Source organism: Balaenoptera borealis, assembly GCF_965194805.1.
Source record: "Balaenoptera borealis genome assembly, chromosome: 21".
In the NCBI taxonomy this organism is placed as follows: Eukaryota; Metazoa; Chordata; class Mammalia; order Artiodactyla; family Balaenopteridae; genus Balaenoptera; species Balaenoptera borealis.
This window is the reverse complement of record NC_138880.1, coordinates 11,128,832-11,155,388: the sequence shown is the minus strand read 5'-3', so window position 1 is coordinate 11,155,388 and position 26,557 is coordinate 11,128,832. Positions and strand designations below refer to the sequence as shown.

At 40.8% G+C, this 26,557-nt stretch overlaps 1 protein-coding gene across 25 annotated transcripts in view; it reads left to right on the top strand.

Moving 5' to 3' along the window:
• Positions 1–1,124: 1,124 nt before the first annotated feature.
• LOC309619657 (uncharacterized protein) overlaps positions 1,125–26,557 on the top strand; it is a 386,823-nt gene continuing 361,390 nt past the window's right edge. For all 25 annotated transcript variants that reach the window (XR_014239096.1, XR_014239097.1, XR_014239098.1 and 22 more), the window contains exon 1: positions 1,125–5,936. Coding sequence is in view for 9 of the 25 variants with exons in the window: in XM_082375087.1 (XP_082231213.1) it covers positions 5,761–5,936 (176 nt within the window). In the remaining 16 variants the exon portion in view is untranslated. The remainder of the gene's footprint in view (positions 5,937–26,557) is intronic.

The following is a 26,557-nucleotide window of genomic DNA, read 5'->3' as shown; positions in this document are numbered from 1 at the left end:
ACTATTTTGTAATTGTCTATTTCTCTGTCCATTTTCTCCCATAGTGTCCAAACTCCTTGAAGGAATGGACCATGTCTTAATTATCTTTGCATATCTAGGACCTAACAGAGTGCTTGGCTCTCAGTAAATGCTGAATTACTGAACGTGTCTCCAGAATAAAGCAGATTCTAAATACATATCTATTTCTCTATGATTAAATCATATTTACATCAACATTTCTAAAATTTAAAAAAGGTAGTAGAAAATGGGCACAATGTCAGGGCTTTGTCATAAAACAAATGTAACACTTAGGTTTCTGGTACACTTGAGTGGGAAGAGGTGGTCTTACTTGGCATTGGAGGGGTATGGACTTTGGATAGAAGTATGTTTTAATTCTGGCTCTGACACTTATAAGTCTTACAACCTCGGGGAAATTGTTTCACCTCTGAATTTTGGAATCTTTTTCAGTAAAAATAGAGTTAATAATGGCGACCTTTCGGATTCTTGTAAGGAGTAACATAAAATATAACGTGAGCGGTGTGGTTTAACGCTTGCCATGTGGAAGAAAACCAACAAATAATACTATGCTTAATTCTTTCTCCCCAACTTCTCTTTCTATCTCTTTGCTTGATTCCTCTTTTCTTGCCCCCCTTTTTTTCCCAGACAGATATCATGTCGATGGAATAAAGAACTCTGGGTACAAAGATGGGAGTTTGAATCTCAGCCCTGCCACTGACTGTATTTGTTATGTTTCTACACTGCGTAAGCTGTTTTTATTTTATTCCTTGAGTTACATTTCTTTGCTTCACGCCCAGCCCCTACCATAGTGCTATGTACAGAGTTTATTCAGTCATATTTATTCATTAGGAAATATCCACTGGGCCCCTATGGTTTCTAGTTAAAGAGCCGCTCCTAGGGGAAGGATTTTCATGGCAGGGGAGGGTGAACCAGTTCCGGGATGAAGCAGCAGCTGCTGACCTGGCCCATCACTACCGGCTGGGAGCCATCTGCTTGGTCAGCACTTGATTGATGGGACATAGAAAGGAATGAAAACCAATCAAGAAAGATGACCTTTCGTGGAATTAAGCAATTTGCAAGCAGCTGCAGAAATCCTGGGAACCCACGCCCTACCCCGCCCGGTAAGAGCTCTCAGCTTTGCCGGGCTTTTCTGTTGGACTCACATCAAACTCGTTAATGTCAATAAGAAAGAAATTGAGCTAGTAGTCTTTGTTGTGAGCCTAACGAAGCCTTTGCTGGTGCACGGAATTTCTCCCTTTGATTTTCCTCTCTTTGCTTTTTTCTGTTTCACTTGATTTAGTGTCCTTCTTGGCAGTGGCTCTTTCACTTTTTATTTTCAAACAACAGAGGGGGGGATGGAGAAGGGGGAGAGAAGTTTAAAAACCAAGGAAAACTTTGAAGTGAGTGTTTACCCTTTCTCCAGCGTGAGGCACTTAGATCCTCCCCAATCCAAGTCTGGGAACACTTCGCCTTAGACTGATGAGTGGTGAGGGAAAGGTGGGGTCCCGTTATGTTGTGGGTTAGAATTCAGTCCAAGGGAGAGCTGAGTCCCTCCTTCTCTGCTGAACCACTTCTCAATGTGCTGTTTCTCAGCTGGCAAGATTGGTAAGTTATGCCCTAACTTACTTCTAACTGGTAAGTTAGGTTGTAGATCACACGAAATCCATCTCAAACTGACTTAAGCCAAAGGGAGACTTTTAGCTCATCTAGCTGAAAACTCCCAGGGTGAAGTTGGCTTTAGGTAATGTCATCAGAAATTGGTTCCTCTCCATCTCTTGGTTTTATAGTCAGATTTATTGGCAGCCTTCATGCGGTAGTTTCCGGAAACTGCAGGATAATATCTACCCAAGGTTAAGTTCAACAGAAGAAAAGAGAGAAAAAAGAGAGAGAGAGAGAGAGAGAGAATCTCTTTCCTGCAGTTCCTGCATAAATCCTGGGGTTAACTCTGATTGGAACAATTTGAGATGACTGGACCAATCACTGTGGCAAAGGAATGAAGTTTGCCAATAGGCCAGACCTGGGTCATATATTCTCACTGACCAATCACTGGACTAGGGAATTTGGGGACCATGACTGTCAAGCCTTAGTTACATATTGTACTCTTGATCTGGGGTGGATCCCACCCAGACCATATGGCCTGAGAACAGAGAAGGTTTGTGTTCCTGCAAATAGAAAAGGAAATGTGACATACTATTGCCATTAAAAAAAACAACAAAAAAAGGAATGACTTCAAGGCAACCAAACCAAACCAAACCAAACAATTATCCGTAAAAACTGGGTGGTGGGTAGAGAGATTAAATTTCTCTTAAGTAGAATAATGCCATTCATAGCCACAGTTGGGCAAACATGATGAAGACTCTGGCTTAGTGCTTTATTCTCCTATTCCAATAATTATCATAGTAATAATCAGCATTTTAGTAATTACCATAATGATATGGAATAGATAATCTTATGATACATTGTCTCATTCTATGTATATTAGTCTTGACAATTCTTTTTTACTTTAAACTTTGTCATACACTACTTTTTGGTCCCCCACAAAGGCTGAAATAAAAGTAAATATAAACTAAAAAAGGAAAGCTTTTACAGATAATTATGACAGTGTACCATGAACCGAAGAGTATGATTAAATTAACTCTTGCCCCATGAGTCTAAAATTTTTTTAAAAACACATTTTTTTTTTTTTACCATGACAAATGTTCAGACAATATATTCTTAGTGTTCAACAAATACTTGAGTTACCTAGTCTTTTGGGATGAGGGACATCTTTTCATTAGTTTGAGGACTAAAGGAAATATTACCAAAACAGAGGTATAGGTTATGATGAAAACAAAAAAATAATAGAAATTTAAAAATAGAAATAATTAAAAAACTGTTGTAGATATAAAACTTTTAGAATACAAAAGATTTGTTTAAAAGGGGAAAAAGCCTTAAAAAAGATGATTTTCTTTGAGTCACAAGGCATGCTGATTCATCTATATATAACTGAAGTAACAAAACAGTGAGGTCATGGAAACTCAGTAAACTGTCACAAGGTAGCTGGTTAAAATAAGCCTTCTGTGACCAAAATAGTTTACAAGCTAGTGTTCTAACAGTTTACTGTAGCAAATACTTTAACAAATGTAGTTTCCTATAACAAATATTTATAGTATCAGAATTGTCAGTCAACAGCGCTTGGGACTATTAAAACAAACCTTTCAATATTACAGGAAAGTTCTTTGCTATTCTCAGTAAACAGTCTCAGACAGAAACTCAACTTTATGCTGACAGGACACAGAACAAGTCTACATTTAACGTGAATTTTATGATTTGTTGCCTGTGAACGTTCACTAAGCTTTTCCTCCAGTCTAAGCAGATGGAATATCTAGTAGAACACTTTGTCTTTTCAAAGTTCCCATTCCACAGTCTTCCAATTCTTTTCAAGCGTTCTCATTATCCTGCTAATTAGGTTTTGTAGCCTTTGGCTTCAGTTACATTTTCTAGTCAAGGTTGAATTTTAAAATCTGGGGCAACTCTGAAGGAGAAATGTTATCAGCGGGCTGTGATTTCTCTGGTGGGCGCTAGGAGCCCATCATTTACCATGACTGTGAGGTATGATTCTGGAGTTTTACATTTTAGCCTGATGGGGACGGGAGAAATAGGTTACCACACCAAGGCTAAGTATTTTGAAGTCAAGCATTCTGTTCCTGTTTCTCTGTGTTCCCCGCATGAAATGCAGATGTATAATAAATGCCATGTACGTATTGAAATGGATTCTCCTGCTCTTTTGAATTCAGCAGCAAAGCCAAAGAGAATATAAATAGCAAGTAAATAATGTTACAGATTATGGCCCAGATCCACACCTTGGACTTTATGTTTTTCGGGTTCATGCTGCTGTTGTCTGAAATATTTCTGTATGCAGAGTGATGTTTTCCTCTGGGGCCCTAGAGACTCCTTGGCTAAAGCTCAGAGCATACGATTTTATTTTAACTGCATAACCGATCTTATAGGAATCCTACCTCATCTATTCCAAGTTGGTGAGCAAATGGTTATCTACCAGGGCCAAATAATGAGTGGTAATATGCCAATAATATCCATCTCCCAGCTTAGGAAAGAAAATTCTGAAATTACTCACTGCAGTATGAATTTGATAAGAGATGTCATTTACAGAACACTCTATGACATAAATCACAGCAAGATCCTTTTTGACCCACCTCCTAGAGAAATGGAAATAAAAACAAAAATAAACAAATGGGACCTAATGAAACTTAAAAGCTTTTGCACAGCAAAGGAAACCATAAACAAAATGAAAAGACAACCCTCAGAATGGGAGAAAATATTTGTAAATGAAGCACCTGAAAAAGGATTTATCTCCAAAATTTACAAACAGCTCATTCAGCTCAATATCAAAAAAACAAACAACCCAATCCAAAAATGGGCAGAAGACCTAAATAGACATTTCTCCAAAGAAGATATACAGATTGCCAACAAACACATGAAAGGATGCTCAACATCACTAATCATTAGAGAAATGCAAATCAAAACTACAATGAGGTATCACCTCACACCCGTCAGAATGGCCATCATCAAAAAATCTAGAAACAATAAATGCTGGAGAGGGTGTGGAGAAAAGGGAACACTCTTGCACTGTTGGTGGGAATGTAAATTGATACAGCCACTATGGAGAACACTATGGAGGTTCCTTAAAAAACTAAAAATAGAACCACCATACGACCCAGCAATGCCACTACTGGTTGTATACCCTGAGAAAACCATAATTCAAAAAGAGTCATGTACCACAATGTTCACTGCAGCTCTATTTACAATAGCCAGGACATGGAAGCAACCTAAGTGTCCATTGACAGATGAATGGATAAAGAAGATGTGGCACATATATACAATGGAATATTACTCAGCCATAAAAAGAAACAAAATTGAGTTATTTGTAGTGAGGTGGATGGACCTAGAGTCTGTCATACAGAGTGAAGTAAGTCAGAAAGAGAAAAACAAATACCATATGCTAACACATATATATGGACTCTAAAAAAAAAAAAAAAAAGGTTCTGAAGAACCTAGGGGCAGGACAGGAATAAAGACGCAGACATAGAGAATGGACCTGAGGACACAGGGAGGGGGAAAGGTAAACTGGGACAAAGTGAGAGTGGCATAGACATATATACACTACCAAATGTAAAATAGATAGCTAGTGGGAAGCAGCTGCATAGCACAGGGAGATCAACTCAGTGCTTTGTGACCGCCTAGAGGGGTGGGATAGGGAGGGTTGGAGGGAGACACAAGAGGGAGGAGATATGGGGATATATGTATACACATAGCTGATTCACTTTGTTATAAAGCAGAAACTAACACACCACTGTAAAGCAATTATACTCCAATAAAGATGTTAAAAAAAAAAAAAGAGATGCCATTTAATTTAGCCTTTGCTGGAGCTGTAAGGAAAACTCATCTGGCAAAGGGTCCTTCTACATAGTTTTCCTATTAAAGTTTAGATTTCTCTTTTTTGTTTATTTGTTTTTGTTTTTTTTTGGCCACACCACACAGCATGTGGGATCTTAGTTCCCTGACCAGGGATCAAACCCGCGCCCCCTGCAGTGGAAGCACGGAGTCTTAACCACTGGACCCCCAGGGAAGTCCCAACATACAAATATTTGAGGGTAGTTAATATATTAAGTAATTAGGCACAGTAACTTGGCTTTCAGTTTATGTGATTTGCCAGAAACAATTAACCAGATCATTCAGGAGTGGAAACTGGGGTAGTAAGTTTCCATGGGGGTGTGTGGTCAGTGGTGCTTGAGGGGGAATCAGGAAAGGTCCGAGTCTGGGAGGTCCCAGATTTTACAATACGCTTCGTTGAGTATCTCTGAAAGATGTTGGACAACTAAAGCTCATCAAAAATTGTGGGCATGGAAAGCAGGAGAAACGGGAAAATACATCTCCAAAAGGTGAGTAGAATTCTGAACATTAACTTGGCTTATGTCATAAGTTTTCTGAAATCTGGCTCCATCTCTGTTTTGCTTAATTGTACTTAGGTCAGTGTGTGTACATTTCAGGTGCAATAGCGGGTCTGAACATTCTATGTTTAACTAAATATTCTTTTAATGCCTACATATTAAACAAAGTCTCCTACTCAGTATACCTGGGTGTATACATATATAAAACTTAAGAGGAGAAATGTGATGGGTGTGCACTTATTATGTCTCCCTTGTACTCAGGCTATTTTTTTTTAAAATTGGAGGATAGTTGATTTACAATGTTGTGTTCGTTTCAGCGGTACAGCAAAGCGACTCAGTTATACATAGGTGACTGTATATCTATTCTTTTTCAGATTCTTTTCCCTTATAGGTTATTACAAAATACTGAGTAGAATTCCTTGTGCTGTGTAGTAGGTCCTTGTTGGTTATCTATTTTATATATAGTAGTGGTACACAGGCTATTTTTGAGACATGAGGAGATGGTCTCATAATGGTCTTATAATGACGGGGCTCATCATAAATTCTGACACTACAAACAGTGTTTCAACATTAAGTAATCCATCTTGAGTAAACGAAATGAAAGAAAACAGAAAGCCTAGTTGCTGCATAAGGGGCGAAGTCTGTAAAACAATGTAGGTAAAAGGGTAAGTTAGCAAAACAGCCTGATGAGTGTAGGTAAGTGGAAGGGTAACCTACTTCTATAATGTGCTGAGCTACTGGGATAACAGAATATTTACCTAAGACATTTGCCATGGCATCAATGATCTTTTCATTCTTTCCATCCGAGGAAAGCGATTTCACTTCCATACAGCAGGTGGCAGCATTGTGGGCCACAACCCCTGCTCAGCCATGGTTGGCTGACTTTGATGAATCCGACAAGGCAGACATGCTTGTTTGCATTACAAGAGACTGTAGCTTTTTAGAATTTCATTAGGAAGAGAAAGACCACACTTACTGCTTTACAATCATTTAACATTTTCAGTATGTCCTTAGAGCAGGCAAATAAGGTAGCTGTGTTACAAGCTCCTGGGTGGCTATTTCAAAATCAGAGATAAGATTTTGTTAAATTCTTGCCCTCAGTGAAAATAGATCTGCTTTTAATTATATTTACAAAATAATATTAGTGGCTACATCTTGGTGAGGTTACAGTCTGAAAATAATCATTGTGTTGCTAAAGCCAGACTATTAGTTTTCAGCTGGAGAAGTTATTCTTTTACATATTTTATTTTCTTGATTCTGTTCATATTTTGAAGAATGCCTTCTTTAACAATAAAAACTGGCAAGTTTTTACCATTTGCTGAGTTTTGTTCAGAACATTTAAATTCTTAGATTATGAGCTCCTCGAGAGTAGCCATTGTGTCTTAATTATGGTGTATTATTAACACTTTTTTTTTTCTTTTTCTTTTTGGGCCACACCACAATGTGGCATGCAGGATCTTAGTTCCCCGACCAGGGATCGAACCCATGCCCCCCTGCAGTGGAATTGCGGAGTCTTAACCACTGGACCACCAGGGAAGTCCCTGTGGTGTATTAATTATCAATACTGATAGAATACATGGAAAAATAATGATATTTAATATTTATTGAGGGCCTACTCTGTGCCAGTCACTGTTCCAAATGCTTTACAGGTATTAATACATTTAATTCTCATCACAAGGCTCTAAGGAAGATACTATTATTATCTCTGTTTTATAGATGAGGAAAGGAGGCATAGAGAGATTAAGCAGCCTCTAGAGAATTTCCGGGATATGATAATCTTGGTTATTTCCTGGTTTCTGAATGGTTTTTTGGTTTGGTATCCCTCAGAATGCTAAACTTGTGAGTTCCTTAAAAGTTGATGCAAAGCAACGTTTCATATATTTTATAAATTGTATTTTGCCATGTATGGAAATGCTGTGTGATTCCACTTACAGGAGGTCCCTAGAGTAGTGAAATTCAGGGAAATAGGAAGTAGAATGGTGGTTACCAGGCCCTGGGGAAAAGGAGAAATGAGGACTTCTTTAATGGATATAGGATTTTACTTTTGCGAGATGAAAAAATTTCTGGAGATCTGTCAACACATCAGTATGAATATACTTAACACTACTGAACTGTACACTCAAAAATTGTTAAGATGGTAAATTTTGTGTTATGTTTTTATCATAATTAAAAATGAAAAAAAAAAAAGAAACTTGTCCAAGAGGGACAAACTAAACATCATATTTTGTCATTATGTAGTAGATTGTTTGTAGTTAATTAAAATTTCGTTTGAGGCTCTTAACACATTAAAATCATATTTGTTGGACCAGGAAGCAAAGTAGCATGTTTACTTCTATTCTTTTAATGTTCCTAACAATGAACTCTTAAAGAAAATCCATTTGAAATGCCAAAGCCCTTGATAAGGAGCTTTAATAGTATGCAAACGTTTTTGTGTGTGTATGTGGTAAAAAACACAATACAATTTACCGGTTTAACCATTCTTAAGTGTATATTCAGTTCTGTTAAGTGTATTCACATTGTAGTGCAACAGATATCTACAACCTTTTCATCTTGCAACACTGAAAGTCTATACCCACTAAACCCTAATTTGTTACCCCGCGACCCCAGCCTTTTCTGCTTTCTGTTTCTATGACTTTGACTACTTTAGATGCTTCATATGCACGCAATTGTACAGGATTTGTCCTTTTGTGACTGGTTTATTTTGCTTAGCATAATGTCCTTGAAGTTCATCCGTGTTAATGCATGTGACAGGATTTTTCTTCTTTTTTAAGGCTGCGTAACATTCCATTGTATGTATATACCACATTTTCTTTATCCATTCATCTGTTGATCAACATTTGGGTTGCTTCCACCTCTTGGCTATTGTGAATGATACTGAGATGAACTTGGGTGTGTAGATATCTCTTCAAGATCCTGCTTTGAATTCTTTTGGATACATCCCCAAAAGTGGGATTGCTGGATCATGTGGTAATTTTATTTTTAATTTTTTGAGAGACCTCATACTGTTTTCCATAATGGTTGCACCATTTTACATTCCCACCAACAAGATTTCCAGTTTTTTCACATCTTTGCCAACACTCGTTATTTTCTGTTCTTTTGACAGTGACCATCCTAATGGGTGTGAGGTGATATCTCATTGTGGTTTTGATTTGTATTTCTCTTGTGATTAGTGATGTTGAACAGTTTTATATGGTTATTCATATATCTTCTTTGGAGAATTGTCTACTCAAATCCTTTGACCATTTTTAAATTGGGTTATTTATTTTCTTGTTGTTGAGTTGTAGAAATTCCTTATATTTTCTGGATATTAACTCCATCAGATATATGATTTGCAAATATTTTCTTCCATTCCTTAGGCTGCCTTTTCACTCTGTTGATTGTTTCCTTTGATGTGCAGAAGTTTCCAGGTTTGATATAATACTATTTGTCTCTTTTAGCTTTTGTTGCCTGTGATTTTGATGTCATATCCAAGAAACCATCACCAAATCCAATGTCCCAAAGCTCCTCCTCCAATGTTTTCTTCCAGTTTTATAGTTTTAGGTCTTACATTTAAATATTTAATTCATTTGGAATTAATTTTTGTATATGGTATAAGGTAAGGGTCCAACTTCATTTATTTGCATGTGGATATCCAGTTTTCTCAGCACAATTTGTTGAACGAGCTGTCTTTTCCCCATTGCGTAGTCTTGGCACCCTTGTTGAAAATCATTTGCCATATATGCAGGGGTTTATTTCTGGGCTCTCTGTTCTATTCCATTGGTCTATGTATCTGTCTTTATGCCAGTACCACACTGTCTTAATTACTGTTGCTTTGTAGTATGTTTTGAAATCAGGAAGCGTGAGGTCTCCAAGTTTGTCCTTCTTTTGCAAGATTGTTTTGGCTATTCAGGGTTTCTTGAGATTCCTTATTAATTTTAGGATGGTTCTAATTCTGAAAAAGTGCCATTGGGATTTTGATAGGGATTGCATTGAATCTATAGATTGCTCTGGGTAGTATGGATATTCCATAAACAGTTTTTAAATGGAGATGAAAAGTGTCAATAAAGGCACAATGTGTTAATGTACTAATTACTCCTAGTTTGTAAATATTACCATAAATATGGTACAGTGGGAAGAATCCTAGACTTTGAAACAGAAGATTTGGATTTAAATAATTACTTTGCTCTGTGACCTCATGCAAATTACTGCATATCTCTGAGCCATAGTTTTTTCATCTTTAATGAGGATAATAATCCTTTGTGTCTCCTAGAATTACTGAATGGATTGAATGAGTTAATGGCAAAAGAGCACTTAGGAATATTAATGATTATAATTATAAAATTGTGATCAATACTAGTAATGCTTTACATTTACATGGCAAATTATATAGGAAGTCTATGCTTTATTTCAGAGTAGACTATCTTAGCTTGTGAAATGATAGAAGACAAAGAGTAGTGCTTGTTTACTTTCTGTATGTGTCACGTAGAAACACAAACAACAAATTTCTGGGCAAGCTTTCTGGTGATGCTGCCAATGATAGTTAAGATGGTCATGGATGATATTCCCAAATATCAAAAGACAGTTTTACTTAGGAAAGAGATATATCTGTAGTTTGACTCTCTTAAGTGAGCCCACTTAAGATAACCCCTTATTATAAGTGTGGACTTTTTAGAAAGTGGAATTTCTTTTTTTTTTTTCTTGTTGTTTTGTTCATCCTACCACCTAGAGATCTAGCACCCACCGCTGTTAACATTCTGGGACAAATTTCCTTCCTGTTTTTTTATACATATTTTTACATAGCTGAGCTCAAACTCTAGATGTAATTTTGCATCCTACTTTTCATATTTAAAAACATACTGTAGTCATTTTCCTATGTCTTTTTTTTTTTTAACTTTTTGGGTTTATTTATTTATTTATTTATGGCTGTGTTGGGTCTTTGTTTCTGTGCGAGGGCTTTCTCCAATTGCGGCAAGTGGGGACCACTCTTCATCGCGGTGCGCGGGCCTCTCACTATCGCGGCCTCTCTCGTTGCGGAGCACAGGCTCCAGACGCGCAGGCTCAGTAATTGTGGCTCACGGGCCCAGTCGCCCGGCAGCATGTGGGATCCTCCCAGACCAGGGCTCGAACCCGTGTCCCCTGCATTGGCAGGCAGATTCTCAACCACTGCGCCACCAGGGAAGCCCTTCCTATGTCTTTAACGCTCCATAAAATCATATTGATGGCTGCATAATATGATGTATTTAACCAATTGCCTACTGTTGGACTTCTAATATTATTCAATTTTTAACATTAATACTAGGATTTTGTTGCTTCCACTAAGGAAGAACTGATCCAGACCTGACTTTGTTCCTTTCTTAGGAGAACAATCCAGACTCTCTGGCCCTAAGAATTATGGTTCTTATGAGAATTTTCCGTCAAGGGGGATGTGGAGGTCTCTCTGAGATTTAATGGGGTCTTCAAGGACTCTCTGAAATCTGTACCCGTGTTGGTCCCCCAACCTTTTCTTTTGTGAAGATGGGAACAGCACGTGGTATTGCCATTTCCTCTTTTTAAACCATCACCAGGCTGTCATTTCAGCAACGTCTTAACAAATGAAAATCCTCCTCTGAGTCAATAGTAATTATAGGAATTTATCACAATTGCCAATCAAGGTGTTCTGAAAAGACTCATCTTTCTTGTTAAATTATCTTTCACTGCACGCAAACAGTGAGTTATCTTTAGGAAATCAATTGCAGGGAAATTACAGCTTTCACGGAGTGATATAACCTTGCCAACTGTCTTGTTATACATAATTCCTCTACCAAGAAATTCAGCTGGGCTCATATGACTTACTTTTTGGATTCATATTTCAACGCAGAAAAAGTGGACAAGTCAACTTCTAAAAGCCCAGGAAGGAGGTGGAGGCAAGGACCAAGACACTTGCAGCTACTTAAATCATCACCCCAGTAGAGGTCAGTAGGCTGGAGCTTGTCTTCACAAGGGACTTCGATCCAATGGATTTGGGGGGAACAGTTGGTTACAGGTGGTAGATGTTATTGACTATTCTTTTTATTTTTTAAACATCCTTATTGGAGTATAATTGCTTTACAATGGTGTGTTAGTTTCTGCTTTATAACAAAGTGAATCAGCTATACGTATACATACATCCCCATATCTCCTCCCTCCCTATCCTCACCTCTAGGTGGTCACAGAGCACCGAGCTGATCTCCCTGTGCTATGTGGCTGCTTCCCACTAGCTAACTGACTACTGTTTACATACCTATACTAGAAGAAACTCTAGTTGGAGGATACTTTAGGCAATTAGTGAGCTCTTAAAAAAACAGTAACATAGGAGGTTTTTCTGAAAAGCCATGGCGATATGGAGTGAACAGGGATCATTTCATGCAGCAGTCGGAGAAAGTTCATTTTAGCATTTAATCTCTGCTGCAGGTTCCCACATCAAATGTATGGCTCATTAATGCTATAACAAGATGGTAATTAACATGTTATTAACCCAGAATTACTAGGAATTTACCATGTGGTTTTTAAATGAACTTGACTTAGCAATTTTTATATTTATTGGCTGTGCCCAGTGCATGTTTTCTTCTTGGAACATGTGTGAATATACTACGTGATGCCAGTGGTCATGAAAATCAGACAAAATCTTAGACTCTCACATTAGCATGATCTACCTTGGCTTGGCATGTGTATAAAATAGATATGCTGTTATACACTTTGGGATTGGGAGGTTATTAGCAGAAAGCAGAAGGACTTCTTTTAAGTTACGCCTCAGTACCATGTTAATCACCTCTTCTGTGAGTTATCTCATTTAATTCTCACCTCAACACTATGGGATCAGACTATTACTATTCCCATTTTACAGATCAGGAAACTGAAGCACTTGCCCAAGGTCACAAAGCTAGGAAATGGCAGAAGAGGGGTTTGAACACGGCCAGTGGACTCTGGAGTCCGTGTTCAATGGCTCTTTCCTTACTGTGTTCTCTAACAGGGACCCCTGTGGGCCCTGCACTAACAGTCATGCACTAAAGCACAACACCTTCATTATCTCAGTCTGTTGGGTATTGCCTTTCTTGAGAATATCAGAGACCATTTCCCTATATAGAAGCTTGGTCTCTCCTTGGTAGATGGATAAATGCAGCTTCTGGGGAAGGACAGATTGCAAGGGCTGCACTTGACTCCTAGTTTTGCACTAACACTTGTCTGATTTGGGGTAAGTCACTTAATATTTCTAGCCTTAGTCGCTTCATTTTCTTTTTTTTTAATATACAATTTTTAAAGGTTACTTTCCATTTACGGTTACTAAAAAATATTGGCTGTATTCCCCACGCTATACGATACATCCTTGAGCCTATCTTGCTTCCATATTTGGAAATTGTAAATAAGTCTACTATGAACATTAGGATGAATGTATCTTTTTGAATTAGTGTTTTTGGTCTTTTTTGGATATAAACCCATGAGTGGAACTGCTGGGTCATGCTTCATTTTCTTTTTAAAAGATAAAATTGCATCAGTTGAAGGCTTCGACCCCTTCCAGAAACTGGATTTTTAATTCTATGGAACTAATCGTTTTAGACACCTTCCTGAATTCTCATATAGTTTCAGGGCTCTGTAACATAGTTCTAAAGTAGTGAATTCAGACAGAAGGCCTGGTTAGGAACATGATGACATTATTCTCAAAGGGCCACTAAGGCTGGAAGAAGGAAGGTGCGAGACAAGGAAGACAAAGCTCCGAGGGAGGGTGGCCAATGCAAGAGGATCCGATGGGGACAGTCAAGGAGAAGGGAGTAGGGCTGGCATTGTCAGGGGTCAAACACAGTGGAACTTGCAAGGGAAAACGACTGAACATAAGAACCGTTGATGGTGGGACCTAAAAGGAAAATCTGATTTGGAAGTTAAATGAAGCCTAAGGTAGTTTGTCGGTGTCTAAAGAATTTTTAAAATAGAGTGGAATGGAATAGAATAGAATTGAATAGAATAAAGTAAAACAAAATAAAACAGAATAAAGTAAAATAAAATAAAATAAAATAAAATAAAATGCTAGGCTTCCTATCTGGACAGTCGATGCCCAGTTTTCAGGCAGATTTCTGTGCTATTCGGATATGGGACACAGACACGTGTTGGATGGCTTTCTGGTTTTGCACAGGTAGGGCTGTTGCTGTTACATTCGGTGCTTTGTGTGGAAAAGGTCCCCCAGGGCAGGCACAGCCCCTTAGGAATGTGGCTTGGGAGCCAATCATGTGTTTGTGGGAAAGGTTCTCCTTCTCGCAGGCAGCTCTCCACGTGCCAGGGGCGTGACCAGGTGCGGGGCCCAGATGCTGGAGGTCACCCGGCTTTCCCGCTTAGCCAGGCACCTTTATGTGTATTCAGCTTACACACCGACCCGCAGCGCCTCCACCTTGTGAACAGGGGTCCTGATGCTGGAAGAATCAGAGGCTTAGCCCATGTCTCTACAGGGTTAAATGTTCTCTGTCTATGTGACTGGCCTTCTGTCTGCACAGCGAAACTGAGATGTCTCCCTGATTCTGTTCCTCCTGTTTATAGGCTGCGGCTTCTGATGGATGTCAGGGGTGCTAATACTCGTTGGTTCTACAGGTTGATAGACTGGGGAGATAGCACAAGGGCATAAAATCAACCTGCCAGTCCTGGTTTCTCTCCTTGATCTAGTTATGAGCTTAGCAGCCAAAATAGTTTATGACCCTCTCCGGTCTGGAGAGGATGATGGGGGCAACCTTGCTCCGAGAAATAATGTCCTTGCACTAATTCAGCCAGCAACTGAGCAAATCAAAACGAGGGTCACAAGCATCTGGAGTCAGTACCTTTTCTTTCAGAGTGGGAAGGGTGAGGGCCTTGGAAACAGCAGCCTTTGAATCAGAGCCCAAGGCCAAGCGCAGTTTGATGGCCCTTCCCGTGCCTTCAGCATCCTCCGGAGCCCTGACTCACAAATCTATAGAAGGCGGCAGCTCTTTACCCCGAAGGGGCGTTGGAGAATCCTCCGGTTCTGTGCAAGCTTCTGTCATTGCTAGAAGCAAATGCTACCCTCTGAGCCTCCAGGGCTTAATGGTACAGGGCCTCCGAGCATCTTGGAAGCTGGTGGGGGAAGGGATTGTGGGTAAGTAGTCAGCAGAGAAACCAGCTGATAAATGTTTACGAAAGGAATGTACTACTTTTTCTCTTGTCCTCATTTGTTACGGCAAAAACAATAAAACAACATAAAATGAAATTAAAAAAAGAAAAATGTAACCCACAGCTCCCCCCATCTCTACACAGCTATTTTCCCTTTTGCACATTGACTCCCGTTCTTGTATCGGTATAGTTACACAGTTCTACATCAGCGATGCAATTTGTAATATACTAGGTGAAGGTAGTCAAATCCTAAATGCCTTCTCCTATTTCTTCTTCCTGTCTTCCTGTGTCTCAATTTTAATGGCTGGATAATATTCATATGTTAAAGTAAGAACACACTTTCAAAACCTTGCTCTTTAACCTTTATTCCTTCTCTGCCCTTCCATCTTTCTTAACTTCATCCTGCATGGATAGGAAGGAGTGCATATCATGTTTAAACTTTAGAAAATATTCTGGGCTGGCCAAAGCCGAGATAATGGAAACATGAAGGTCTTGCCTTCAATAATTATTCTTTATATCACTTGTCATCAGTAAATTTATATTGGAAAATCCTCCTGTAGTTTGTAAAACCATTTCAGGCATGTTATCTCATGAGATCCTCACCAAAAGTGTATGGTAGATCTTTTCTCACTTTTATAGATGAGGAAAAAGAACCACATAAAAGGAAGTGGCAGTTCCAGGACATAAAGTCAGACTTCTGATTCATTGTCCAGTGAACGCCTATTCACCCTTCAAAGCCCAGATCACACATAATGATTTCTCAGTAACTTTTTTTTTTTAAAGTGAATAATTCAGTGGCATTCCATTATTATTATTATTTTTTTAAAAAATAAATTTATTTATTTATTTATTTTTGGCTGTGTTGGGTCTTCATTTCTGTGTGAGGGCTTTCTCCAGTTGCGGCGAGCGGGGGGCCACTCTTCATCGCGGTGCGCGGGCCTCTCACTATCGCGGCCTCTCTTGTTGCGGAGCACAGGCTCCAGACGCGCAGGCTCAGTAACTGTGGCTCACGGGCCCAGTCGCCCGGCAGCATGTGGGATCTTCCCAGACCAGGGCTCGAACCCGTGTCCCCTGCATTGGCAGGCAGATTCTCAACCACTGCGCCACCAGGGAAGCCCAATTTCTCAGTAACTTTTGTTATCAGTGTTCTCCTAAATTTCATTCTCGTAGAGTGAAAATTTCCCTTCCTTGCTCTAAAAAAAATTGTGGTAAAATGGACACAACATAAAATTGACCATCTTAACCATTATTAAGTCTGCAGTTCGGGGGCATGAAGTACACACACTCTGTTGTGTGGCCATCACCACCATCCATCTCCAGAATGTTTTCATCATCCCAAACAGAAACTCTGTACCCATTAAATACTAAGCTCCCCATTCCCTTCAGCCTCTGGTAACCTCCCTTATTCTTTCTGTCTTTATGAATTTGCCTATCCTAGGTGCCTCATATAAGTGGGATCATACAATATTTGTCCTTTGTGCCTGATTTATTTTACTTAGCATAATGTCCTCAAGGTTCTTTCATGTTATAGCATGTATCAGAATTTCCTTTCTTTCGAAGGCTGTAAAATATACCTCTGTGTGTGTGTGTGTGTGTGTGTGTGTGTGTGTGTGTGTATGTATCACATTTTGTTTATCTAGTTATCTGTTGATGGAGACTTGGGTTGCTTCTATCTTTTGCCTTTTATATATAATGCTGCTGTGAACATGGGTGTTTAAGTGTTTGGGTCCCAACTTTTAATTTTTTGAAAGTGGAATTGCTGGATCCTAGAAGTGGCATTGCTGGATCATGTGATAAATCTATGTTTAACTTTTTGAGGAACCACCCAGCAGTTTTCCATAATGGCTGCACCATTTTATATTCCCACTCGTGATGCCCAAGAGTTCCAATTTCTCCTCACTAACAGTTGTTTTTGATAATAACCATCCTAATGGGTGTGAAATGGTACCTTCATTGCCTTTTAAACATCTATTAAACATGTCTCTATTGCCCACTCCACGCCACGCGCCATCTTGCGTGGTTTATGTGTCTGAATCCTGTGGGAGACGGTGAGGCGTCTGAAGATGGGAACGGCATATCCCCAGTCCCTAGAATGGTGCCTGGCAGGGCACAGGTGCTCAAGAAATGCTTGTCGAGTTGAATTCTGACTGCTCACTAGCTCCTCATTCTGGTTTACCCATTGCCATCTCTTTTTCAGAAGTGCCCTTTCATTGTTTTGGCATATGAGGGAATGATGATGATGAAAAGGGTTTTTGTCCCCTGAGGAGTCTGGAATAATGAACCATTGCTGGACATCATTTGGCCTTTCCATTTCTTCACAGCTACCAAGAGCCTCACAACTTCACTGCACCTTCCCTGGTTTTTATTGAACGAAACGCTTGAGAGCACCTCTTGTATGATAGATAGTGGGTTGGTGCTCAAGATGCAAAGTTGAACAAGACGCAGTGCCTGCACTCAAGAAGTTCCTGGTCTGTTGGGGGAAATACATATAAACAGAGCAATAAAACAGTGTGGAAAGGGCATTGTATACTATACTATGACAAGAACGAGAAAGATGGAACTGATCATGTGGAGGAGCTGGGGGGTGTCTAACAGAGGAGTTAATATTTAATTTGTCTCGTAAGTGTGAGTAGGGAGAGGTGGGGAGAGGGGTGATCCCAGGAAGTAGGACCAGCCGTGCAAAGTCAGGGAGGGAGGTGAGAATGAGAATCTCGGAGTAATGGAGTATTGGGCAAGATTGTGAGCCAAAGGGAAGTCATGGAAGAATTTTAAACAGGAAAGGGAAGGGTGGATTAGAGGAGGCTGAGGTAGGAGGCAAGGAGACCCATCGGGAGGGTCTTGTCATCCACAGTCTTGGAGAGAGAAGACGGGGGCTGGAGCCACATTGACCGTGGGGGTGAGAGGCAGGGAGAGGCGCTACAGGTATTTCTAGGTATTTGTAGGTAGTGGCCAATTGAATTGAGGGGATGAGAAAGAAAAAAGTGATGTAGATGGCTCCAAAATGTCTGCATAGGGTAATTCCTCTCTCTTCATCAACGTTTTAAGAGTATTTTATACTGAACACCGTGTGATAAGTCTTTTACCAGACTTTTGAGTCTGTCTCAAAATACCAAAGGTGCATTTATTTATTTATTTTTAGTTCTTTTTTTTAAAAAATTAATTAATTTATTTATGGCTGTGTTGGGTCTTCGTTTCTGTGCAAGGGCTTTCTCTAGTTGCGGCGAGCAGGGGCCACTCTTCATCGTGGTGCGCGGGCCTCTCACTGTCGCGGCCTCTCTTGTTGCAGAGCACAGGCTCCAGACGCGCAGGCTCAGTAGTTGTGGCTCACGGGCTCAGTTGCTCCGCGGCATGTGGGATCCTCCCAGACCAGGGCTTGAACCCATGTCCCCTGCATTGGCAGGCAGATTCTCAACCACTGCGCCACCAGGGAAGCCCTATTTTTAGTTCTTTAGAGGATAATGTTTGCATGTGTTTGGCTCATCTTCCTTGTCATGTCTTCATATATCAGTATCAATTTTTAGGAGTCTCTTTATTATGTGCCAGGTGCTTTACATACATGCATCCTGCCCAAATTCCCACAGGGTAGTTATCGCTTTTCCCAGGTAGCAGAGAGACACATTTGTTATGTCATAGACAGGGGTGTTGAAGAAGTCATATTATTAAATCAACTCTATTCCAATATAAAATAAAAATTTAAAAGAAGAAGTCATATTATCTTATCTTAATGGAATCAATCTAACTTCATGTATCCATTGGAGTGGCAGGAAATTCAATCTGTCATTATTGGAATTCTTTTATCACCCTCTCCCTTGGGGCCATGCAAAGGTCTTAAGGGTCTTGCCTCAAACAGAAGCTTTGGAGAAAGCTCTTAGGTTTCCTATCCATGCTGATCACAGCTCATTTGCTCATTGCCAAGTCCACATGTGTTTTTAAAGGCATCCTTGTCAAGACTGGGCATAAAGGTACTCATGGTTTTCACTTCCCTGTGAAACTATTCAGCCATCCCCTCTTATGTACTACATTCTCTTAGGGATCCTGCCACGTTAGGCTTTTTGAAAACAAAAGCCAAGAGAAAAGCTGTCTTCAGTCATCATAAAGCCCCCTGAGTTGAGGGAGGCCTAGATACCTTCTTAGAATGGGAAGGTCAAAATGCAGCAATAACAAAATAAAACAAAAGAATAGTAATTCAGTAAAGCATCCTGCCTTATAGAGTTGAGGATCGTTACTCAGGTGATTTGCCAAAGTCATTCTCCAACATATAATAATAGTGGCTCCACAAAGGTGTCCACGCCCTAATCCCTGGAAGTTGTGAATATGCTACTTTACATGGCACAAGGGAAATTGCAGATGGACTTAAAGGGAGAAGGATTCTGGATAATTTGAGTGGGTCCAGTCTAATCACACGAATCCTTAAAAGTGGAAGAGGGGAGCAGTAGGTGGGTCAGATGTGAGTGAGGACTTGACTCCACATTGCTGGCTTTGCAGGAATATGGCAGCCGTTAGAAACCTCTAGAAGCCGTGAACAGCTTAGCTACAGCCAACGAGAAAACAGGGATCTTGGTCCTACAGCCACATAGAACAGAACTCTGCCAACAACTGGATGAACAAGGTAACGGACCCTCCCCTAGAACTTCTGGAAAGAAACACAGCCTTGCCAACACCTGAGTCTTTAGGTATGACTTAAGAACTTAAGTTCTTAAGAACTGTAAGATAATACATTTTTGTATTGTTTTTTTGGCCGCAGGGCGTGTGCGATCTCAGTTCCCCAACCAGGGATTGAACCCATGTCCCCTGCAGTGGAAGCGCAGAGTCTTAACCACTGGACCGCCAGGGAAGTCCCTAAATTTGTGTTGTTTAAACTGCTAAGTTTGTGATAATTTGTTATGGTAGCAGTAGAAAGCGAATATAGTCACAAAGCTAGTAAAAGCGAAGATTGCACCTGAGGTCATATTCCAAAGCCCATGTTCTCTCCGTTATATAATGTTTCAGGTTAAAAATGTTTCCAGGTCCAGCACTATCCTACACTAAGTTAAATTAGAAAACAGAAGATGTGATTTTTCTTTTTTTCTTTTGTTGAAAAAACAATAGATCTTCTTTAAAGAGAGTCAAACAATACATAAAAATACACAAAAGTAAGTAAAAGCTCCCGGAAATTGCATAACCTAAAAGTCTTCGCTAACACCATTTTCACAAACATTTTTCCAGAAAAGTTGTTTTACATGTGTGTATGATACTTATATTTTTATATATGTTTCTGTAATGGCTTTCTTTGTTTTTTTTGGAATTTTAATTAATTAATTAACTAATTTTATTTCATTTTTGGCTGCGTTTGGTCTTCGTTGCTGTGTGCAGGCTTTCTCTAGTTGCAGCGAGCAGGGGCTACTCTTCATTGCAGTGTGCAGGCTTCTCACTGTGGTGGCTTCTCTTGTTGCAAAGTGCAGGCTGTAGGTGCTTGGGCTTCAGTAGTTGCAGCATGCGGGCTCAGTAGTTGTAGCTCACGGTCTCTAGAGTGCAGGCCCAGTAGTAGTGGCGCACGGGCCTAGTTGCTCCGCGGCATGTGGGATCTTCCCGGACCAGGGCTTGAATCCGTGTCCCCTGCATTGGCAGGTGGATTCTTAACCACTGCGCCACCAGGGAAGTCCCTGTAATTGCTTTCTTGACTGGACAATTTTTCATCGATATCTTTGTGTCGGTAAATATAGATCAACACCATTATTTTAGGTGACTGAATACTATTCTATTGGATGGATGTTTCATAATTTATTTAAGCAATTCTTATAAATGGACATTTATGTGTTTACAATAGTTTGCTCTTAAAAACAATGCTGTGATTAATGCCTTTTTATCTTATCTTACTCATTTAAATATTCCATAAAGGTAATTCCTGGGAGTGGAGATTTTCAAGGAGCATGCATAAATTACATTTTTATATATTTTGAAAAAGCTACCTTCCAGGATGATTTTATAACTGGCATGCTCACCAACACTGCATAAGTGAGTTAGTGTTTCCATAGAGTCATTACCACTAGGATTTGTTAATCTTAATCTTTGTCTACCTGATAAGCAAATAAATAAATAAATTCATCATTATTCTTTTGGTTTAGACTTTTTGGTTACTATCACAATGAAATGTTTTAAAAATGTTTTTTGGTCACTTATATTTCTTTCTTTGTGGGCCGCCTGTGAAAAATTGATGTGACATAGTGTAAAAGTACAGACTTTCAACAGACAGACCTGGTCTGAATCATTGTTTCATCATCTGCTAGTTGTGAGAGCTTGAGCAAGTTACTCAAAGCATCTAAGCCTCAGTTTTTCCATCTGCCAAATGGGTATAACATTATTTACCTCCTAAAGTATCTGAGAGATTTAAGGGAGATAATTTAAAGCTTTTAGGCTATGCCTGGCATGTAGTAAGGTTTTCATAAATGCTTATGCTTTGTGATTTGCAGGAGCTTAGCAGCTCTTTAATTATTAAGGCTATTTATGCTTTGACATGGATGTTGCAAAATGTTTTGTGCGAGTATATTTTAAACTGGTAGAAATGGAGAGGAAAAACACACCTGTAGGGCTTCCCTGGTGGCGCAGTGGTTGAGAATCTGCCTGCCAATGCAGGGGACATGGGTTCGAGCCCTGGTCTGGGAAGATCCCACATGCCGCGGAGCAACTGGGCCTGTGAGCCACAATTACTGAGTCTGCGCGTCTGGAGCCTGTGCTCCGCAACAAGAGAGGCCGCGATAGTGAGAGGCCCGCGCACCGCGATGAAGAGTGGCCCCCGCTTGCCGCAACTAGAGAAAGCCCTTGCACAGAAACGAAGACCCAACACAGCCAAAAATAAATAAATAAATGAAAAGACATTCATGGAGTGAAACGTTTATTAAAAAAAAAAAAAAAAAGAATAAAGGGCCAGTTAGGAAATTCAGAAAAGAAGGAAAAATGACATATTTAAAACAAAACAAAAAAAACCCCCAAAAAACCACACCTGTACAGTCATATACACGGTGGAGGGCCACACCATCAAAATTTAAGCTGTACCCCAAACAAAACCTGGTAGTCTTCCTAGCAGGTTAGACCCGGCCTCACAAACCCTTTCATTAGCATGATATTAGCAGATCTAAATTCTCGGTCTTTAGGGGGCCAGGAGCCCTGCCCTTTATGGCTTCTTCTTGGCTATGAGGCCCTGTACGGGGGTTTCTGGTTGACCTTTATATCTCTAACTGGTGTGCATCTCCTTGGGGCCTTGTTGCTATGCTGAGTCCTCCTCTCCTTCCTTGTAGGCAGTAGCTGGCTCAGGTTGGAACAGGGGCCAATGCCCTGGCCCCTTCCCTTGCTGAGACTCGCCCTGAAGCGTCAGCTTTCTTTCTCTTTACCGATTGACTCGGGGGCCCAGCCTGACAGCCGCTGACAGAGGAGTGATCCGCTGATTCATGTTAACAACTATTAATAGGGCTCGTTATTTCTCAGGAAACCGACAGGATGATGCGCCTCCTTGTCTTCTGTTTTCAGGGCACAGTTGATTCCTCTTCACCACATTAAGCGGCAGCCGTTTAAATCAAATTGATGTCTCCAGTTCAAAGCGCTGCCTCTGCTGTCTTACCTGTTAATAAATTAAATACGGACGCTGGACTCCTGAGCGTGCCATTTCCCTGCTTTCCGACACGGGATGGAGCTCGTTGCTTGGAGTGAGGCAATGGGGCTTTTTATTTTGAGGCATAAGTGTGGACATACAGCCTATTTGTGTGGAGTTTCCATAGACGTGTCTTTGCGTCTGTCATCTGTCTCTGTATGCATTTTTTCCCCTGGATTTCCCTCTTTTTATTTATTGCCAAGTTTTATTTTACACCCCCAGTGCCTCAGTGGAATTAACCAAGAGGATTTTACAAGGTCTGGCCTTTCTGGTCTCTTCTAGAAGGATGCTGAATTTGTTTAAAGTGCATACGTATTGGGTAGGTGGAATGGACAGTCAGGCGAGTGTGAATAAGAAATTAAAGTGGGCTTGGAAGGAGAAAACATAAGATTCAAGATCAGTTACCTCTAAAAAGATGTTAAAAAACGTCTAAAATAAAGTCACCTAATATGGATAGCAGCACAGCCTGAAATAACCCAGGACACTGGACTATTATGGTTTACCAGTTGTTTTTTATTGAAAACAAAATGCAAATGAACAAAACCATTGTCCTTTCATCAACTGTGGCCTGCCTGCTTGCATTGTTTGTTTTTTTTTCAATTTTTTTTCACTGAAGTATAGTTGATTTATAATGTGTCAGTCTCTGCTGTACAGCAAAGTGACTCAGTTATACACATAGAGACATTCTTTTTTTATATTCTTTGCCATTATGGTTTATTACAGGATATTGAATATAGTTCCCTGTGCTATATGTTAGGACCTTCTTGTTTATCCATTCTAAATGTAATAGTTTGCATCTACCAACCTAAAACACCCAATCCATCCCTCTCCCTCCCCACCTCCCCCCTTGGCAACCTCAAGTCTGTTCTCTATGTCTGTGAGTCTGTTTCTGTTTTGTAGATAGATTCATTTGTGCCATATTCTAGATTCCACATATAAGTGATATCACATGGTATTTGTCTTCCTCTTTATGACTTACTTCACTTAGTATGATCATCTCTAGTTGCATCCATGGTGCTGCAAATGACATTGTTTTGTTCTTTTTTATGGATGAGTAATATTCCATTTATAAGTGTATCACATCTTTATCCATTCATCTGTCGATGGACATTTAGGTTGTTTTCCATGTTTTGGCTGTTGTGAATAATGCTTCTATGAACATACGGGTGCATGTATCTTTTTGAATTATAGTTTTGTCTGGATATATGCCCAGGAGAGGGATTGCTGGATCATATAGTAATTCTATTTTTTAGTTTTCCAAGGAACCTCCATACTGTTTTCCATAGTGATTGCACCAACTTATATTCCCACCAGCAGTGTAGGTGGGTTCCCTTTTCCCTACACCCTCTCTAGCATTTATTTGTAGACTTTTTGATGATGGCCGTTCTGACTGGTGTGAGGTGGTACTTCATTGTAGATTTGATTTGCATTTCTCTAATAATTAGCGAAGTTGAGCATCTTTTCATGTGCCTACTGGCCATCTGTATGTCTTCTTTGGAGAAATGTCTATTAAGGTCTTCTGCCCATTTTTTGATTGGGTTGTTTGTTTTTTTGTTGTTGAGTTGTATGAGCTGTTTGTATATTTTGGAGATGAAGCCCTTGTCCGCTGCATCATTTGCAAATATTTTCTCTCATTCTCTAGGTTGTCTTTTCATTTTGTTTATGGTTTCCTTTGCTGTGCAAAAGCTTGTAGGTTTGATTCGGTCAAGAGGGGACATTGTTGATGGATCTTCTCTTCTCCTCTGACATGTCATTTCTTCAGGGAGGGGTCTGCACCATGTGACCTGGTCAGCGAGGCTGCGGTAGTGCCAGTGGTCCTGTGCCCCAGGGGGTGTGCATCTTTCCAAGTGTCTGCGGGGGGATGCTCCCCGCTCCCCGGGGAAGCCTGTTTCTGTGTGGGTGCATTTCAGAATATACGTGGCTTGCCTGGGAGTCACTGATTAGCCAAGTGCAGCCCAAAGCCATCGAGGGAGGAAAGACCCCTGAAAGATTGATGTGTAATGGCTTCACAAAGTGGACTGGACTCAAATAAAACTTCCCAGAGGAGGAGCTGACGTGGCGATTGCTTCCCTCAAACCTCTTAAGTGAGTTGGCAGGCCCAGTTTCTGTGGGTGGCACACCTGATGGATTGATTGAACATGGCTGTCAGCCTCCTGCTGAGTGAGTGGCTGGTACCTGAGAGACCCCCGGGGTGTGGGGGGAGCTCCTGCTAGCTCAGAGCCCGAGGGCTCCCTTCTTCTTTTTTTTTTTTTTAATTTTATTTTATGGCCACACCACACAGCATGCGGATCTTGGTTCCCCAACCAGGGACCTGCGCCCACTGCAGTGGAAGCACGGAGTCTTAACCACTGGACTTTCAGGGAAGTCCCGAGGGCTCCCTTCTTGTTTCACCAGCCTTGCTGTTGCTTAGCTGACCCTGGGGTGTCTAGACAGTTTAAGAACTCTGAAGGTCATTGTGCAGACAACACACACATGCATGCATGCACGTGCACACACGTGGTATCTTCTGGGGTCTCACAACCAAGGGGCAAAAGGAACGAGACCATCGTGAGCTAGCTATTTATTGGAGCAGAGTCACAGAAGAGTCCCTGCGGGCAGACCTAGCATTCTGGCTGTGTGTGTGTGGGACAGGTGCTCCGCAGAAAAAGAATACAGTGCAGGCAAGCAGGAAATGTGTTTACCCCCAGGGGACTCCACATCCTCCTTCTGGAACAGTCAAGGAAACCACTTCGAGTTGTATGGGCAGCCCTACTATTTTCTCAGGAGGTGGCCACAGAGGAATGTGAGTCCAAGGCCACTGACCCTTACATTCCCTTAGTCTGTGGCCAGATATTTCATTACTTTGTCCCTTGGTTTAGGGTGTTGGCTACTTTAAAGCTCCAGTATCCCTAGGGGGGAGGAGTGTTTTCACTTGTTTCTTCTTTTACTCATTTACCCCCTACTGTGAGTTGATTTATTAGATCCCCTTCCGTGAACATGTTTTGAGGGGGTGAGTGAGTGGGCATGGTGGGCACCAGAGGATTCCTTAGGAGATAACTAGCCCTGCTGTCCAGGGGGATGGATGTGATGACTCACAATCTAATTGAATGTGACTCCGGGGACACTTGGCTGTCCTCTTGAAATCGAGCGGGACCTTGTGGGCCTTACCAGGTATAAAAGGCTTTCCATGCCCCCCACTTCTTGTCTGTAGGAAAAAGACTTTCAGCCTCCTAGACTTTCCCTGAGTTCCAAGGGGCAGATTCAAACAGATCCTAATTAGGGAAGTGAGGGGATGCAGAAAGTAACAATAGTGCAATGATGGGCTAGGGTCCTGGTCCCTCCTTGGGTGATGTACATGACGATCTCATACACATCTCTGAGTTCTTCTACAGGAACGAAGGCCCCCACCCAGGTAGAGGATAGTCACTTCAGGCTGAGCGCAAGCACGTGAACCCAGACTGGTTGGAATCGGAAGGCTGTTGCCTGGAACGCCACCCTCTCACCTCACCACCAACCAATCAGAGGATGGTCACATACCTTGCAGACCTCCCCTCAAATTTTGCCGATAAAAACTCTTCCCCCAAAACCATCTGGGAGTTTGGGCTTTTTGAGCATGAGCTGCCCATTCTCCTTGCTTGGCCCTGCAATAAACCTTTCTCTCCTCCAGACTCTGATGTTTCAGCTTGTTTGGGCTCACTGTGCGTCAGACACATGAACTTGGGTTTGACAACACTCTTGAAGAGGTGGCAGAGGTAGTGGGCGTGGGCAGGGGGAGACATTCACATGGGGGAACTAAATACACTCATGCTTCTTTTGATCTTTGTTTCTTTAGATTTGTTTGTACCATTGCATGGGGGAAACTGAGGGCTTAAAATATGCTTCAGGACGATTCCTGCTGAACGTGGCC